Raw genomic sequence first — 15,700 nt, 5'->3', positions numbered from 1 at the left:
AAACATACCTGATTTGAAACCAGATGTTTCAGATCCCTCTCAGACTTGACCAATCAACAGCCATGCGTCAAATAGCCATCCTTCAGGATACTTTTTAGCTTCTCAAAAATATTCAATTTCCTGATTGATATTTCGGCCGAAAAAACAACAACATTTTTTCCATTCAGACATCAGTGTTGAACTCCTTCACTCTAGCACAGGCATAGGACTGGCCTGCAGCTCGCATGTTGTCGTGCGACATTCAGCATCACGGGAAAATAATCAATGTCATGCTGTAACCGAGCAGGAGCGACAGGAAAATCAATGACGAGCATCGCAGCAAATGGGCTCCAAGCCATTACTTTGGAATTCCCCGTTAGCATCAGCTCACAGTTTCAAAGTATGCAGCTTGGCTTTTTAGCTTTGGGCTAAAATCTAGTTCACTGATGTAACAGGTAGATCACTCACTCACCGCATGGATACTGTTAATGTGGGATAATATCGACAGTAATGTATCATTGCTATGACCTTTGATGCGACTGGCTCAAAATGGCCTTCAGCTATATGCTTTAAAAAAATAAGTATTTCATAAAATAGTTTTCAAGGTTGTTTGTGGACATTTATGAAAACAGACACAAGTGTTTCTCAGTTTTTCCGCTGAAGGGGGAAGTTTCTGTCTTTAAATCTACATTTAAGACATACTTGATTCTGAAACCTCTGGGTTATGACAAAAAAAGCGATGTCATTTTATTGTTAAGAAAATTGGTCTTTTAGTGGAAGATCCAGATCAGACCCAAATAATGATTCAGATTCATGAAAGACATGCCGAGCGGGGTTATTGACACATTTGTTTATTGGATGGTTGGATTTACATCTTCACAAAAACAATATACCCCCACCCCCATTCAGTTCCATAATTATATGTATTCATTGACAAACACTGTTTGCAAAAATCAAATACTCCACATTCAGTATACTTATTGTCCACCAAGCATCCAGGAGACAGACTCAGCTGTCTGCCTGGATGTTGTCCCATACTCGAACTGTATCTGGACTGTCATTGAGCGCTTCTATTAGCGCTGACGCAGCATCCAGATGAGCCTGGTTCAAAGATATGAGGGTTTGGGGAAAGAGCTCCAACCCAGAAGACGTTATCTGCATCCCCAAATCCTCCAGCGAAGCCCCAACCTTCCTCGTGTTCCTCATGTCAGAAATGAACTGAGGGAAGAGACCCAGATGAGATTATTAGTGGCAGGGCTGAACCGTACTATTCATTATAGTCTTCAAAAAAGATCAAACCGACCTGCAGGACTGGCCGCCCCTCCTCATCCTCAGTCTCCTTGACATCTTCGGCCCCGACCTCAATGGCCAGCTCCAAAGCCCGCTCCATTGAGACGTTTCGCGCCGGCACCGCCACCACCCCCCTCTGACTGAAGGAGCGGCGCGCTCCCTCTGACAGCATCGCTCTGTGGATGAATAGAGATTCAGATTTCTGGGTGTAGACATCAAATCACACGTGTAGCTTTACTGGGAACTTTTACAGGAGTTTACTTATTTATCACTTTCAAAAATGGCAGCGCAGCACTGCGTATTTACTTTTTTTAAAAATTATTATTATTATTCAATGAAACCCTTAAATTCGAAATGCATGACAGGGTGCTTAATTTAATGCATATGTGGCCATGGAAGTGACCGGAACGCCTAAATTCAATGATTTTCCGAGCGAATACTTTCAGTCATAACGGAGGCGAGTTAAAGGAAGCCAGTCCTCACCCATTCTTGGCCAGCAGATGTTTAATCTCGTGGTGGCAGAGTGAGATGTTGTCAGTCAACACCTCTATGATGAGCAGACATCCCCCAGGTCCCCGGGCTTCAAACATTTGTTGGGACAACGGTTTGGTCTTTCGTACAGAGAACAGACAAAGAGAGAATCGGACAAGCTTATGTTCCAATGGGCCGATCTTCACTTAAGTTCTTTAAACTTACAGCTTTCTTGATGGTATTCTCTATGGACAATTTGGGCATGTGGTTTGCTCTGCATTGCTCCAGTATCTGGGCTAAATTTCCATTCAAGTCTGGGTTGGACCCCCCCTCTGCAGACGAAGAGACAATTAGCATTGGCCATGGGCGGACAAGGAATCTAATCTACTGTAAAATGAATCGCCTTTCCTCGAGTCACCTTTAACGGCCATCTTTATCTTCACGGCGAGCCTCGCGAATGTCTTGCTCCTCGCCTCGTCTTTAGAACCCTTGACGTGCTTCACTTTTGACCACTTATTGTGTCCGGCACATCGGGCGGAGCAGAGCTGCAGCGGCCGGGCAGGAGGGGACTTCCACGGCGCGGACGGCGCGCACGAAGCCGGCGGATGGGAGGGCCCGGCCGAGGCCAGGAGTCTTCCTAGTCTCGCCGCCAGAGACCGGGGGCATGGGGTGGGGAGAATCCTCAGCGCCGTCCGCCACACCATGCCCTTTAGCCACACGGAACGAGCCTTTTGAGAGGCGCTCTTACTTCCTGGTTTGCAATGACGTCAGGAATTGGCTTTTCAAAATAAATGTCAGTCAAGCTACTGTTCGAAGTGATTATTTGATTTTATTCAAGCTTTATTTAACCAGGTAAGTTAATTGAAAATTAATTCTGTTTTGCAATATCTTTGGCAAGCAGTTATTTATTTTTTTGCATTTAGATATTTTATTTTGTTCTTGTTGGATCTAATGATTTTAAACAGCAATACACAGTACACATGCAATGGTGGTTGAATAATTTTGCTGTTGTTATAGATTATAGTATATATTTATATGCGTTTTTATGCGTTTGTTCATGTTCATGTTTGCCCGTAGTCAGCTTGGATAGGCTCCAGCAACACCTGTAAGGCAGATAGAGAGAATGTGGTCGTCTCATCTACAAGAAAATGGATGGATGGAATATAATAGTTTGCAATTTGATATAGTGGATGAAAAACAAAATAGGATATGTATTTATAGAATATATATATATAACAGAATATGTTAAAAAAGACAACAGGGCTGAGGAGCACAAAGAGTTAACTGAGGTGGAAGCCACACACCAACCCATTTCTGATACGCAACAGTCCAAAGGACTCTAGAAGGAGGAGATTCCTTCCACAATGCTCTCCTTTCTCTCTCTCCCTTTCAGAAACCTTCTCACACTGCACACTCACGTTAGTGACTCGTCCCTCAAACATGATCAGGGATGTCCAATCAGCCACATGGAAGAACTGCAGAAAGGAGGTGTTTATAAAAGGGATGTCAAAGTTCCAGACAATCTAAGCAGCAAACTGACTACTAAAACAAAAATAATCATTTTAAAATACAAGGAGTACTGATGGGACACCACAGACGAATAGTTCTTAATTCTGGGATGCAGTTTCCTTCAGTGAGGAGGACAAGATGATCTGATTTACACATCCTGTTTTGATCGGCAGTTGGAAATACATCATGCTGCTTGTAAAAGGAATTGGTTGCATGGCTTTTTTCAACGGTGTAATAATAGCGACTGCACTGGTAAGTATACTAATCCTAAACATCTTCACAATTACGTCATCAGTTGAATTGTTTATAACATAACAAGTAATAATTTCATTAACATTTTTATCAATTTATCAAAAATATTCCTCATTCTGTCGACAAAATAATTAATATTTTAATCATTTTTACTTGAGCAATTTTTATGATTTTTTTAAACCTTTTCTTTAGTAAATTTCATTGGAATCATTAGAATGATTTGTCTGTGATATTGGGAAACCAACGACCTAATAAGGTCCAGTCCAGTCGTAAACGTTTTCATGCTCTAAATTTAAACTTTTCACACAGTAGCATCATATCTTGCACTATAATGTAATGGATGACACTACGTCAGAAATACTAGCTCCATTCTGCTGCACTTAGGGCCAGAAAAGGTTCACGTATCTGTCACTTCTTTGATTGTTTCATTTCTGCACATAGATTTATGTTACACTTTGGTGAACATACTCGTCAAATAGGGAGACTGACTGTCAGATGATTGAGGTGCAGTGCTTTTTTTTACATTTATGTTTATTGTATTTCCAAATTGTAGAACGAATTGAAATCAAACTTTTAAAAGGCAGCTTAAATATCACTCAATTATCTTTGTACAAACCTTTGTAAAGAAAAAAAATAGAACCAACAGAAAAGTCAGTTTGCTAAATTGCTTGCAAAAATATGTCCAAATAATTATATAACTTTCTATAATAATTCATAATAAACTTTCTAATAATAATTATATAAATTTCTGCTGCTCTGTTGCGAAATGTACCTCGGAACACAAAGGCACTTGTGTAGACTAGTTCTTAGCAGCGTGGCTGAGGTTGAGAGGACAATGGCAGCTCCAACGCTGGAGAAAAAGGGGTTTGGCGAGGGATCATCACATACTACACCCTCACACAACTATTTCACAACACCTGGAGGCAGCATATCAGATTTAACCCCAGGGAGTTTTTGGGGTTGACAGATCAGTTAATCAGGCACATCAAATCAAATTAACTTCTATCATGAAAATCTTGATCTCTGTGGTTGACTTGAAAGTTGCTTTTGGTTGTGGAGAAATTTCAAAAATATATAATTCAACCGATTTTGTCTTGATTAGATTTCTACAAGGGATAGAGTCTTTTGAAATCCATTTTACATTTAGGTAGGTCCTTTTATTTTGTTTATAAATGGCTGGAATGCATCATAACTCTTAAACTACATCACAAGATTTTGGATTACTGATCAACAATGTTAAAATGTTCCGTCATTATGTAGTTAAAATCCATAAAATGTCCAGCAAAATTAATATCATTTATATTATTCTGACATTCTCATATTATTCGTACTTTTCCCTTTCTATGACATACACAGTAAGATGTGTTTAACGCTTGTATGCCAAATTTAGCATTTTATTGCATCTATTGCCTTCTTATCTTGATTTCACATCTCATTTTTTTGATCCACTTGCCAAAGATAGACGCCGATGATGTCATTACACGAGATGAGCAGATCTACGTCCTGATCGGCGCTCGTGTCAAGTGTGAAAAGAAGATCCAGGCACAGATTACCCTTGTTGAAGGTTTGTGTTCTGCTGCTTGGTAAATGTAGGGTCACAGTAAAGCACTATTAAATATACAATCAGACAATCAGTCATACATTATGCAACACTAGGCCAATATCCTGCATCTGGTTATCTCTGTAATTACAGTGGAGGAGTTGAGTGCACACAATTGTGTGGAATATTTCATTAAAACTGATAAATTGCTTCATTAGCCTTTTCAAAGAAATGTAATCAGATGCAGCTTCGGTATGAATCGAGATGTTTCCCACACTTTGTGCAGAAGGTGACTGCCTCCCGGAGTGGGATGGGATCATCTGCTGGCCGCAGAGCCGAGCGGGTCAGCTGGTTTCTGTGATGTGTCCAGGGTACATCTATGACTTCAACCACAGAGGTAGGAAGGGACACTAATATGCACCAGTGTTGTTTTTATCTTTGTCCTGATAGGTCCTGAAACCTGAGAGAGAAATGGAACATGCTATACCAACTTCTGTGCTGTTGCTCCCGCGTCGCATATGATAAACTTGGGAGTGTGCTCTGCGATTTAGGGCGAGCCCACCGCCAGTGTGATGCATCGGGGAACTGGGAGCAGGTCCTCAGTATCAACCGTACCTGGGCTAACTACACAGAGTGCACCACCTTCTTGATCTCCAACCACAGGAGCCAAGAGGAGGTGCATAGATTGGGTTTGACTGTCTTGATGTCTGCACTGCTGTGTAGTACTACGTGGATCTTTGCATTAAAAGACACATCAGTGTGCAATATGCTCTATATACTGTATATACCTTATATTTCATACATTATTATAAAGATGATCTATAAATATGCTCTGTCTATTGGATCTGTGCACCCTACGTATGTTTTTGTTTTGCTCCAGAAGGTGTTTGAGAGACTTCATCTCATGTACACCGTTGGCTACTCAGTTTCTCTGGCATCGCTGCTGGCGGCTGTCTCCATCCTCAGCTACTTCAAGTAAGAAAGAGAAAACCTCATTCATATTCAGATGAAAGATGTGAAGAGCAGATTAACAGTCGATTCATAAACTAGAAAAAAGGAAGGAATGTAATTTGCACCAAGATAGGATGTGAATTTTCTTAAAGTCTAACATATTTTTCTCTGTCTGTCCTATTAAGGCGTCTCCACTGCACACGTAATTACATCCACATTCACCTCTTCACCTCCTTCATATGTCGGGCTGTCAGTATTTTCGTGAAGGATGCTGTTCTCAACGCCATGTCTGATGACCACAATGCAAAGACAGATTTCAGTGTACTGAAGCCCCATATGGTAAACTTTATATTGTTACCTTTATTACCATTTACCCATTGTTTCTTTTCTAAACTTAATGTCGCCCATTGTATTCTTGCCAAAAAGGAGCTCAATATCAGATACAATAAAATAAAAAATGGAGCAATGTAAGATTAATGTGTAAAATCTTTACAAAAATCAAGCAAATTAATATAGAACAAAATATAAATCCCTAATTATACTATATTATTGTATTTTTTATGCACTATATGGTCTTGTAGGACCTGTTTGAATGCTATTGCACCTTTTGCCTCAGGCCGGATGTAAAGTCGCTGTTACAGTTTTCCTTTATTTCCTGGCGACCAATCATTACTGGATCCTGGTGGAGGGCTTGTACTTACATAGCCTCATCTTCATGGCCTTCCTCTCTGACAAGAACTACCTCTGCGCTCTTATCATCATTGGCTGGGGTAAGAATCGTACCATACACTCATCACTTATGGGGCAAACGGTGGCTGATCTCCTTACCGTTCTCTCAAATGATCGTAGGTGTTCCAGCTGTGTTTGTGTCCATTTGGGTCAGCGCACGGGCGTCGTTGGCGGACACACAGTGAGTCCTGTGCTGCATTTGCTCATTTAATACATACATAGTGCCCTCTTCAACTTTTCCATTCCTGTGGCCAGATGCTGGGACATCAGTGCAGGAAACCTGAAGTGGATCTATCAAGTCCCCATTTTGGCAGCCATTGTTGTAAGAAGACTTTACACTGTTAACTTATATTTGACACTTGAGCGTTTTTGCTGTACACCTCTGCCCCTGCAGGTGAATTTCCTCCTTTTTGTCAACATAATACGTGTGCTGGCATCTAAGCTGTGGGAAACAAACACTGGTAAATTGGACCCTCGGCAGCAATACAGGTACTTGTCTATTTACCACCTCATAATTGGCTCAGACAGTTGAGCATTCATTTGCTGCGTGAATGTTTATTCTGTGAATTTGCAGGAAACTTCTAAAGTCCACATTAGTCCTCATGCCCTTGTTTGGAGTTCATTACATGGTGTTCATGGCTCTTCCCTACACTGAGGTCACTGGGCTTCTGTGGCAGGTGCAAATGCACTATGAAATGTTCTTCAATTCATCCCAGGTCAGAATGTAGCACGAGCTCATGCATCCATTTTCTTCCGCTTCTCTGCATTGTCATGGGAGTTGCTGGAGCTAAAACAAGCAAACACCTATTTTGTTGAATGTTGAAGAATTACCTCAATTATTTTAGGTAACAAAACGCTTTTTTAACATTTATTATTTACACACATTAATGTGGTGCAAAATGTCAATATCATCTTTCAGGGCTTCTTTGTGGCATTTATCTACTGTTTCTGCAATGGGGAGGTAATGAAGCTACAATTCAGTTTGATTGAAGTCACACAAATTCACTTCGTCTTTTCATTTAAAAAAAGAGAACCATAACTTTCTTCCTGTTCTCAGGTGCAGGCGGAGGTGAAGAAGGCATGGTTAAGACGTAGCCTCACGCAGGATTTCAAACACAAAGCCAGAATGACCAGCAGCGGTGGTGGGGGCAGCTGCTACTACGGCGGCATGATGTCACACACCAACACCCACAGTGTCAGCTCGTCTGCTACCAATGCCAGACCCTTCACTGGAGGTGCAGTGGGCCCTACGAGTGGAGGGCCAGGGGTCAAGCTGCCACAGCAAAACTCTCCCCACCCTCCAGCCAGCCTCCCGGGATACATGCCAGGAGATTCTGAGGACTGCGCCTCCCAACAGGAGCAGGTTGTGCAGAAGATTGAGAGGAAAGAGCATGGAGTTTTTGCCAGGCATGTCAAAGTCAGCAAAGGAAGTCGTGACCAAAAATGTCAGGGAGTATCTCTAAACAGAAGCCCTGGAGCATTAGATACGAACAGCTCCGTATCTCTGAAAGAGCTGGAGACCAGCTTGTGATGATGTTATCATATAAACCTCCATTTTCAATTTGCATTTGCAAACACAAAACTGGCAACTTACCAAGCTAGACATTTCTGCCTGTTTGCTTTGACATGTTATAAGAGAAATCAAATACGCTATCATAAAATGACACTGAAGGCCTTTTCTCATGATGAAATATCAGATCTGGACTATAGACATCGTCATAATAATATGTGGACTATGTCGGGTTGCGTGTCCTGTTGTGTCAACTTTTTCCATCTTTAAGCAATTTCCTTATGAATGTCATGTGTATTTATTTAATCTTTGGCTATGCCTGTGCATTGTACTTATTTTTTCTGTTTTCTCTTAATGCTAAAGTAAAAGTGAACAGAAGCTAAATATCTGTGTAGACGCGAGGGTAAAGGGAATTTAGAAAAGATAGATGTGGATGTTTCAAAGGATGGTTTCCTCGATCCTTTGTGTTTTGTCTGTGTTGGATTTTCCAGGCCAGACAGACTGACCCCACCTCAAGTTGCTTACTTTTCCTCAAAAACTTACATGATATGCATTAAGATAACTGCATTTTTTGTTATTAACAGCCAGTAATTTCCAGACAGAACGTCTACACTGGCTGGATTCCTCTGTCCACATTTTGTGTGTTGCCTTTTGGCTTCTTAGCCCTATTTATCAGTCTGACAGGAGCCTTAGGGCAGATGCACAAACCTTCTAAACATCAGAGGCCAAACCCCAGACCCTTCCTGTGTGTGACCTAAATTCCTTTACAACGCTGTCCAGAATTTCACACAATTCCTAAAAGCCTCATCTTAAAGCAAGAAGCACCAGAGCTGCTCATGGACATCTCCTCTATGAGTGGTAAAGGACAAAGGCATAAAATATTTATAGGCAGAAATAGACTAAATCAAAACATGGTAGAAATAGAGTCACTTATCGTAGTTTAAAATTACATTGGAATCTACCAGAGACAATAGATTAATAAATAAGTAAAAAATGATGAAATACACCAGCCACAATTTTTATTTTTATTTTTTTAAATGTGAAGTGTATATATAGTGCATTATTGTGGAACTGCAAGGCATTCTATTAGTTTGTTACTTGTGTTATAATTAGTATTGTGTTAATAATCCCAAAAGGACTAAAACAACAAATTTGGGATTTATGAACTTTTAGGCCATAAATTGTAAATAAAAACTAATAAAATGTCCAATAAAATCTGAAATAATAACATATAGATGATAAGACTTTTTCCATAATGTGAGACATTATTGTCTTTGCATATCACACGTGCTTACTTTTGAATTTAATTTAAAGACATTCACTACTGCATAAATATCCTCCTCATGGGATGGAGTATTAGACACAGCTATACATGCATGAGTGATTATATCTCAACTGTCAGTTTATGAGAAAGCAAAATATTGCCGACCGGAATGCAATAATTTGATGATGCTTTAGAGTTCAGAATCCAGATACATGATCAGAAGAGAGAAGATCTTTTCTGGTAGTGGGAGGAGCAGAACAAAGGGATGGAGAGAGACGAGTTGAGAGGATGCTGATCGGAAATCACAAGAGCAAAAATGATCCATGCAGCATGATGACAGCAGGGTTGATGAGATCACCATTATTGATCTCTAACCGTAATTCTAAAGGCTGTTGTCAACCAAGAATGAATAATTAACATGAAACAGCGTAATTATTACAAGTTCAAAGATCAATAGATTTCAAAAGAAGTTCAAATAATGGAACGTGTAATGAGACTAATAATAAAATGCACGTGCATGTGTTTATCTCATCGTAATGACCTCATCATCAGCGGGTCAGTAAATCTGAAGCCGTTTTTCAATATCTAAAAAATTAAAATTGTGAAAATGATTAGTGTGTAATTTACTGTATTTTTTTTTAATCAGGGCTGTAAACATTTTATTGAACTGACTTAGTCAGAAAACCAACAGTAAATTGTGAAACGTGACGACCGCTAAAGTCACGGAGGTGATTCGTCATACATTCTGGAGGGCTGGTCCAGTGACGTCATGATAGCGTCAAAAAAAAGGAGGAGGGGAGAGGAGACAGGAGGAGGACGGGAAATGGCACAGCTGTAGATCATCTCTGTTTGTAGGAGTCATTTTAAAAACGCATCCGACACGCTGCACTTCTGCTGGAAGACAAATGATTGATGCCGGCGTGCAGCGGCTCTGATCCGGCCGGGCAAGCATCCCGAGGAGGGCCGGTGGGCTGCAGGGAGGGGTCCCTCTCCTTTGATGTCAGGCTGCCCCCTCCTGCGTGGAGTCCGGCTGTGTTCGAGCGGCGATGGACGACGCCTCGAAATTAGCGTCGGCTCGGAACGTTGCGGCGGAGCGACAAAACCTCATCACCGTTTGCAGGTCGGTTTATTGCTTGATTTAAATAAAGATTTAACGAGAGTAAAGCTGCGTGTTTACTTGTTATTTGTGTGTTAACGCATAATTGGTCCTGTTTTATTCTAACCGCCAGAGAAGGAACGCTCATAAAACATTCTAACATGCGCCCTCACGTCACACCCATAATAACCTCTGAATACAGGGCAGGGCTTTCCGCAGGCAAACTGGTTTCTCTGTGTGAGTTTAGCAGTGTCATCTTTGTCAGAGTGATTTATTGTCACCCCACTGATGGCCTGGTTGCTATGACGACAACCTTAATAGGGCAAGCATGCAGAGCTGGCACCCAAGGGACCGTGGTAACAGGGAGACCTGCATCAAGTCCTGATCAGACAGTATCCGGATGGAGACGTGCACTTTAACGCCCTTTGCCGAACAAAGCATGAGCCAAAGTTCTAACAAGGTTGAATAAAATATAACATAAAAAAAAAAAAAAAAAACTTCTTTTTGTAGTTTTACGCTTTTTACATTTACCTTTTATTTTGTCATGATTTGTGTCTTTTATCTTGTTTTTTAAAAGGATGCAACAGCAAAGGAGTCTGCTCTACGCATGCATGCAAAGTCACGTTGGACTCTAAAGTAGACCACCTGTCAGACAAACACCACACACACTCATTCGGACATCTGCATGGCAATTGTTTCTGGCCAATGTCTCATCTGTAATGCAGATAAAACATGGGGGGGGGGGGGGGGGTAGGCGCCTTTTGAGGATAGGCAGCCATTTATTGTCCAGCATCTCGCTACAGTCAGAGCAGCTGAATGGAACATTGTTGCCTTTGGAACAATGGGTGGTGAAATCACTGGCCTCAATGATCTGTGGTGTGATTAGAGTCCTCCTATGTGCTTTAATAAAAACTGTAAATATTCAGCCATTGAAGGTCAATTCTGGGAATCGGCAACAAACAAAACAAACAATATAAGAGAATATTCTCTCATCGCTGCAGATGTCATGTCTAGACGGGATTGTTCGGTCTGTGTGTCCCTTTTAAGGCCTGGACTAATAGCATCTGTCAGGTTTTATTCTAGGAAATATAGTTATTATTTATATGTATGATTTATTTCCTCATTGATCAGTCGTATTATCATTCATGTCGGATTTAATTTATGATGTTAGCAGTGTGTGTTGGTTTTCTTCATCACGATGGTTCCAAACTGAAACAAACTAATCAGTCATCCATGAATCTGATCTGTTCCCTCGGTGACTTTATTACTGTTTAAAACTTCCCCGTCTCGTCTCCACGCTCAGGTTTTCGGTTAAAACGCTGTTAGAGAAATACACGGCAGAGCCCATCGATGATTCGTCTGAGGAGTTCATCAACTTTGCGGCCATTCTTGAACACATCCTCAGCCATCGTTTTAAAGGTAAACGTCCGACTGCGTGGGAAATGAACAAAGCTGGTTTGTAAACAAAACAAAAAGAGAATCGCTATTTTGTCATCATAATGTCACTGTTTTTTAGGCTCTGGGAGCTGGTTTGATGGTCAGAGGAGTTACTGGGACTACATTCGTCTTGCCTGTGCTAAAGTCCCCAACAGCTGCATCAGCAGCATCGAGGGCATGGAAAACATCAGCACCTCACGAGCCAAGGCAAGCCTGGTCCACAAACACAGCAATCGTCCCGATACTCACCTGAGGGAAGACTTTTATTTCAGAAAGGCCAAACGGAAAACATCTGATATCCACTGACTTGAATTTCAGATCTTTAATTTCATGACCTTTATTCCTCTACTTGGTGGCTCCTTTATAATTTCCCTATGGGATTATTAAAGTATTCTGATTCTGATTCTGATATTTATTTTCACTGCCTTTATTGGACTGGTCTCTCTAATTGATCATCGCAATTGAAGGCAACTCTCCATGTTATCAATAATGAAGGTTATTGGCTACAAAGTTAATGTTTTTAATCAGAAATAAGTATTTCCATCTGAGTATGCAGTGTTCTCATTTGATTGTCGGTCTGTATATACTATATACTGAGATAACTGAAGCTCTGCTCTTTCCTTCAGGGGCGAGCCTGGATGAGAATTGCCCTGATGGAGAAGAGGCTGTCTGAATACATCGCCACGGCTCTGAGGGACAGCAGAACAACCAAGTTAGAGTCCCCACATGTCACATACAGTACAGTATCATCCAGCCCTGCGGGTACCGTGCGCTCAATCTGGTTGTATTTTTCTCTGTGCTTTAGGAGGTTCTACGCAGAAGGAGCCATAGTGCTGAGGGAGGAAGCCACGGTCCTGACCGGGATGCTTCTAGGCCTCGGAGCCATAGATTTCAGGTGAGGAGGAGCATCATGTTGAGACACTTTGGATGGATGGGTGCGTATTAACTCACGCGTCATGTGGCTTCTCGTCCATAGTTTTTGTCTGAAAGGAGAGGCATTGGATGGGAAATCTCCTGCTGTGATTGACTACACCCCATACTTGAAATTCACACAAAGGTAATTTAGGACTTATTTTATGTCTCTCTCTTTGGTATTGCTCAGTTGAACATCGCCATGTCCCTATTTTTCACCTGAGTGAGGTTGCAGACAAAAATGTGTGTGCGTGTGCGTGTTGATGTACTGTATGCTGTATATCATTTACAAATAGAAACTACTGTAAATTACTATTGAGTTGAAGTCTTTTTAGTCACTTATTCAAGATTCCTTTATTGTCAATTATCCTATAAATCTTTCATATGCATAGCAGCAAAATCGAAAAACCGTGTTTCTCTCTCTCTCTGAGAATAAACACAGAACACAGAAAACAACTATGCACAGCACAATCATGTGAATCGCAATGCTGGGTACTGAAAAAGCAACAATTTGTCTTCTTCCATTGCAGCTATGATTACTTGAGCGATGACGACGATCGGCAGAGTGTCGACAGCAGCACAAGCGGCGACAGCGTCCCTGAGCACCCCTACGTTCCCTTGGTCTCCGACGAGGAGAGCTGGAGCACAAAGTGCCGCAAGATGGAGCAGAGATTCAAGATAGTCAATGCTCAGAAGGTGCGCCGCCATCTTTTTGCAGTGGTGCAATATTTTGGGAAAAGGCCGGATTGACTTTCTGACAAGTTTAACACAAATTTTGAATTTAATGGAGTTAAAAACATTTATAGCCAGAAGGTGGTTAGCATAGCTTTGCAAAAAGACTATAAACATGGAAAACAGCTGGAGTTCTAGGTCTATAAACACAAAGCTATGTTTATCTTGTTTTTTATTTTACGCTAACAGGCTGTGGCCTGTCGTATTTTATTAAATCAACAAATACGTGATAACAATCTTTTCATGCGTTTTCTCTGGAAGAAGAAAAGTTTATTTCTGAAAAAGTCTATAGATCCATTTTAAATGAATCATTGGGGAGGCTTCACTTTAAAAAGCTATTGCTTTTGGAGGCTTATATGATGAATGAACTTTGTCTTAAATCTATACCCTAAATCGGAAAATCCCAAAATAATATATTCAGTATGCCAAAGTATCATAGATGGACGCTGAATGATGAGAGTATCCGAGGAAGGATGGTGTAAGTCATTTAGTGTGCGTTGTCAGGGTTACCTGGAGGAGCTTGTACGCCTGCGTGAGTCCCAGCTGAAAAATGCCGAAACGGAAAACAAGAGGCTGAAGGCCCGACTGGAGGAACTCCAGAGTCACAGCCTGCAGGAGAAGAAAGAACTCGAGGCCATCGTCTTGGAGCTTCAGGAGCAACTGTGAGTGTGTGGAGAGAGGCTAGCGTTCGGGTTTCACCCGTATGGGAACAATGTGGGAAGCAAAAAACTCCTCACTGCCTGAATATAAAGCCTGTTCATCCTCGGTGTTGGTTTGTTGATACCGGGCGGATTTGAATATGTCCTTTGTTGCATTCTCATGTTTTTCAGGACATGCTTGGTTCCGTGTGACTCCGAGCACCTTGCCAAAAATCTTTCGATCCCTCTGATCAACCAGTGGCCGACGGTCCAGCCGTACAACAACCGAGAAGGCGTCCAGCTGTTCCGCAGGTTTGACCGCCTGTCTATCTACCTGGCCTGTATTTGAGTGTACAAGCAGCATGCTTTACTGAATGCATGCGCACACACTTAATACATCTAACATATCTAAATAATAATACATGTGGAACACTGCATTATTTTTGCTTGCTTGCCTTCTAATAACCTAAAGAATTAAATGATGTTTCATCCATGCAATGTATTTTTTGTTATAGTTTAAATAATCAGCTTTTTTAATTAATAAACTCTCAGGTCTGTCTGGAAGCATGCAACTTTACTGCATGCTGACCAAAAACCCTTAACTTCTGTTGATCTGCAGGAGGAGTTTCCCCAGCACAGAGTTGCTCTCAGGTGACTTGAGCGTGGATTCAGACTCCCGGGGGATACATCTGAAACAGAATGGAGAAGCCTGGTGCACAGGTGACTTTTTTTAACACGTCTAGAGCACAGTGTTTTGTTAAGATAATACGTGAATAAGAACACCCAGACTGTTTAATTTACTCTCCCTGTGTATGTGTACCCCACCCCTCCAGAAAAAGACTACACCCCCTCCATGATGGGTCTCTGTGGGTCCTTGGTCTCCCTCCCGAGCTGCAAATCTTTGGCTAGCCTCAAGTCCAGTGAGTGCCTGGTCAATATCAGCACAGGGAATAGTCCTGCCATCTCTCCCAGCTAGGGGGCGCCAAAGACACTCTACCAACCACTCGAAAGACATGGTTACCATAAGACTGCTTTTGGTAGGCAAAAAAATGACTCTTTCGTGGCCCTTGTGCGAGTCCCTTCACCTTTATAGTCTGAGCACTGCTGAACTTAAAGTGAAAAAGTAGTCTTTGTGTTGGGGACTGTCCTACAATGATGCAGGAATAGCTGCTGTCCTGCCTGATGACCTCCCTCAGTTTCACTCTTTAATTGTGATTACGCCTCTTCAAATGCAAACAGTTGGTTCGACTTCGCTCTTCTTCTCTCGCCTCTCTGACATCGCACTATTAGAGTTTGTGCACCCACAGTCCCAGTTCCCATGTACTTGTTCAATTGTCTGTGTCTTATCGGTCTGTGTATCTTATTCTGAATCCAGCACATCGCTGGTACT

At 41.6% G+C, this 15,700-nt stretch overlaps 3 protein-coding genes across 3 annotated transcripts; 2 read left to right on the top strand and 1 right to left on the bottom strand.

The window, feature by feature from the left end:
- Positions 1-814: 814 nt before the first annotated feature.
- On the bottom strand, positions 815-2,484 carry LOC137914303 (translational activator of cytochrome c oxidase 1-like). Its single transcript, XM_068757908.1, has 5 exons — positions 2,159-2,484; positions 1,966-2,072; positions 1,753-1,880; positions 1,283-1,445; positions 815-1,197 (listed from the first exon to the last, which is right to left on the bottom strand). Exons 1-5 carry the CDS (start codon positions 2,442-2,444, stop codon positions 988-990), a joined length of 894 nt encoding a protein of 297 aa, XP_068614009.1. The 5' UTR covers positions 2,445-2,484; the 3' UTR covers positions 815-987.
- Positions 2,485-3,414: 930 nt separating this feature from the next.
- On the top strand, positions 3,415-8,252 carry LOC137914295 (parathyroid hormone/parathyroid hormone-related peptide receptor-like). The gene is made up of 13 exons (XM_068757900.1): positions 3,415-3,501; positions 4,960-5,065; positions 5,328-5,438; positions 5,593-5,717; positions 5,922-6,016; positions 6,178-6,331; positions 6,609-6,762; positions 6,842-6,902; positions 6,977-7,043; positions 7,116-7,210; positions 7,296-7,437; positions 7,641-7,682; positions 7,779-8,252. Exons 1-13 carry the CDS (start codon positions 3,436-3,438, stop codon positions 8,250-8,252), a joined length of 1,692 nt encoding a protein of 563 aa, XP_068614001.1. The 5' UTR covers positions 3,415-3,435.
- A 2,155-nt stretch (positions 8,253-10,407) lies between these two features.
- LOC137914294 (RUN domain-containing protein 3A-like) lies at positions 10,408-15,286 on the top strand. Its single transcript, XM_068757899.1, has 12 exons — positions 10,408-10,461; positions 10,521-10,615; positions 11,895-12,010; positions 12,108-12,235; positions 12,655-12,740; positions 12,834-12,923; positions 13,005-13,085; positions 13,471-13,636; positions 14,177-14,334; positions 14,503-14,622; positions 14,930-15,030; positions 15,144-15,286. Exons 1-12 carry the CDS (start codon positions 10,408-10,410, stop codon positions 15,284-15,286), a joined length of 1,338 nt encoding a protein of 445 aa, XP_068614000.1.
- The last annotated feature ends 414 nt before the right edge of the window (positions 15,287-15,700 follow it).

The sequence above is a fragment of the Brachionichthys hirsutus genome, unplaced genomic scaffold, assembly GCF_040956055.1.
Source record: "Brachionichthys hirsutus isolate HB-005 unplaced genomic scaffold, CSIRO-AGI_Bhir_v1 contig_862, whole genome shotgun sequence".
Classification (NCBI taxonomy): Eukaryota; Metazoa; Chordata; class Actinopteri; order Lophiiformes; family Brachionichthyidae; genus Brachionichthys; species Brachionichthys hirsutus.
The sequence above is the reverse complement of the archived record's forward strand: the minus strand, read 5'-3'. Positions and strand labels throughout refer to the sequence as shown.

Excerpts from the sequence above, each read along its gene's own strand:
- LOC137914295 (XM_068757900.1), top strand. The coding sequence starts at position 3,436 with ATGCTGCTTGTAAAAGGAATTGGTTGCATGGCTTTTTTCAACGGTGTA. Across the intron at positions 5,439-5,592 it reads CTATGACTTCAACCACAGAG|GGCGAGCCCACCGCCAGTGT; the intron begins GTAGGAAGGGAC and ends TCTGCGATTTAG. Across the intron at positions 6,332-6,608 it reads GTGTACTGAAGCCCCATATG|GCCGGATGTAAAGTCGCTGT; the intron begins GTAAACTTTATA and ends CTTTTGCCTCAG.
- LOC137914303 (XM_068757908.1), bottom strand. The coding sequence starts at position 2,444 with ATGGTGTGGCGGACGGCGCTGAGGATTCTCCCCACCCCATGCCCCCGG. Across the intron at positions 2,073-2,158 it reads GATAAAGATGGCCGTTAAAG|AGGGGGGGTCCAACCCAGAC; the intron begins GTGACTCGAGGA and ends CTTCGTCTGCAG. Across the intron at positions 1,881-1,965 it reads AGAATACCATCAAGAAAGCT|ACCAAACCGTTGTCCCAACA; the intron begins GTAAGTTTAAAG and ends TCTGTACGAAAG.
- LOC137914294 (XM_068757899.1), top strand. The coding sequence starts at position 10,408 with ATGCCGGCGTGCAGCGGCTCTGATCCGGCCGGGCAAGCATCCCGAGGA. Across the intron at positions 12,236-12,654 it reads TCAGCACCTCACGAGCCAAG|GGGCGAGCCTGGATGAGAAT; the intron begins GCAAGCCTGGTC and ends TCTTTCCTTCAG. Across the intron at positions 12,741-12,833 it reads AGGGACAGCAGAACAACCAA|GAGGTTCTACGCAGAAGGAG; the intron begins GTTAGAGTCCCC and ends TCTGTGCTTTAG.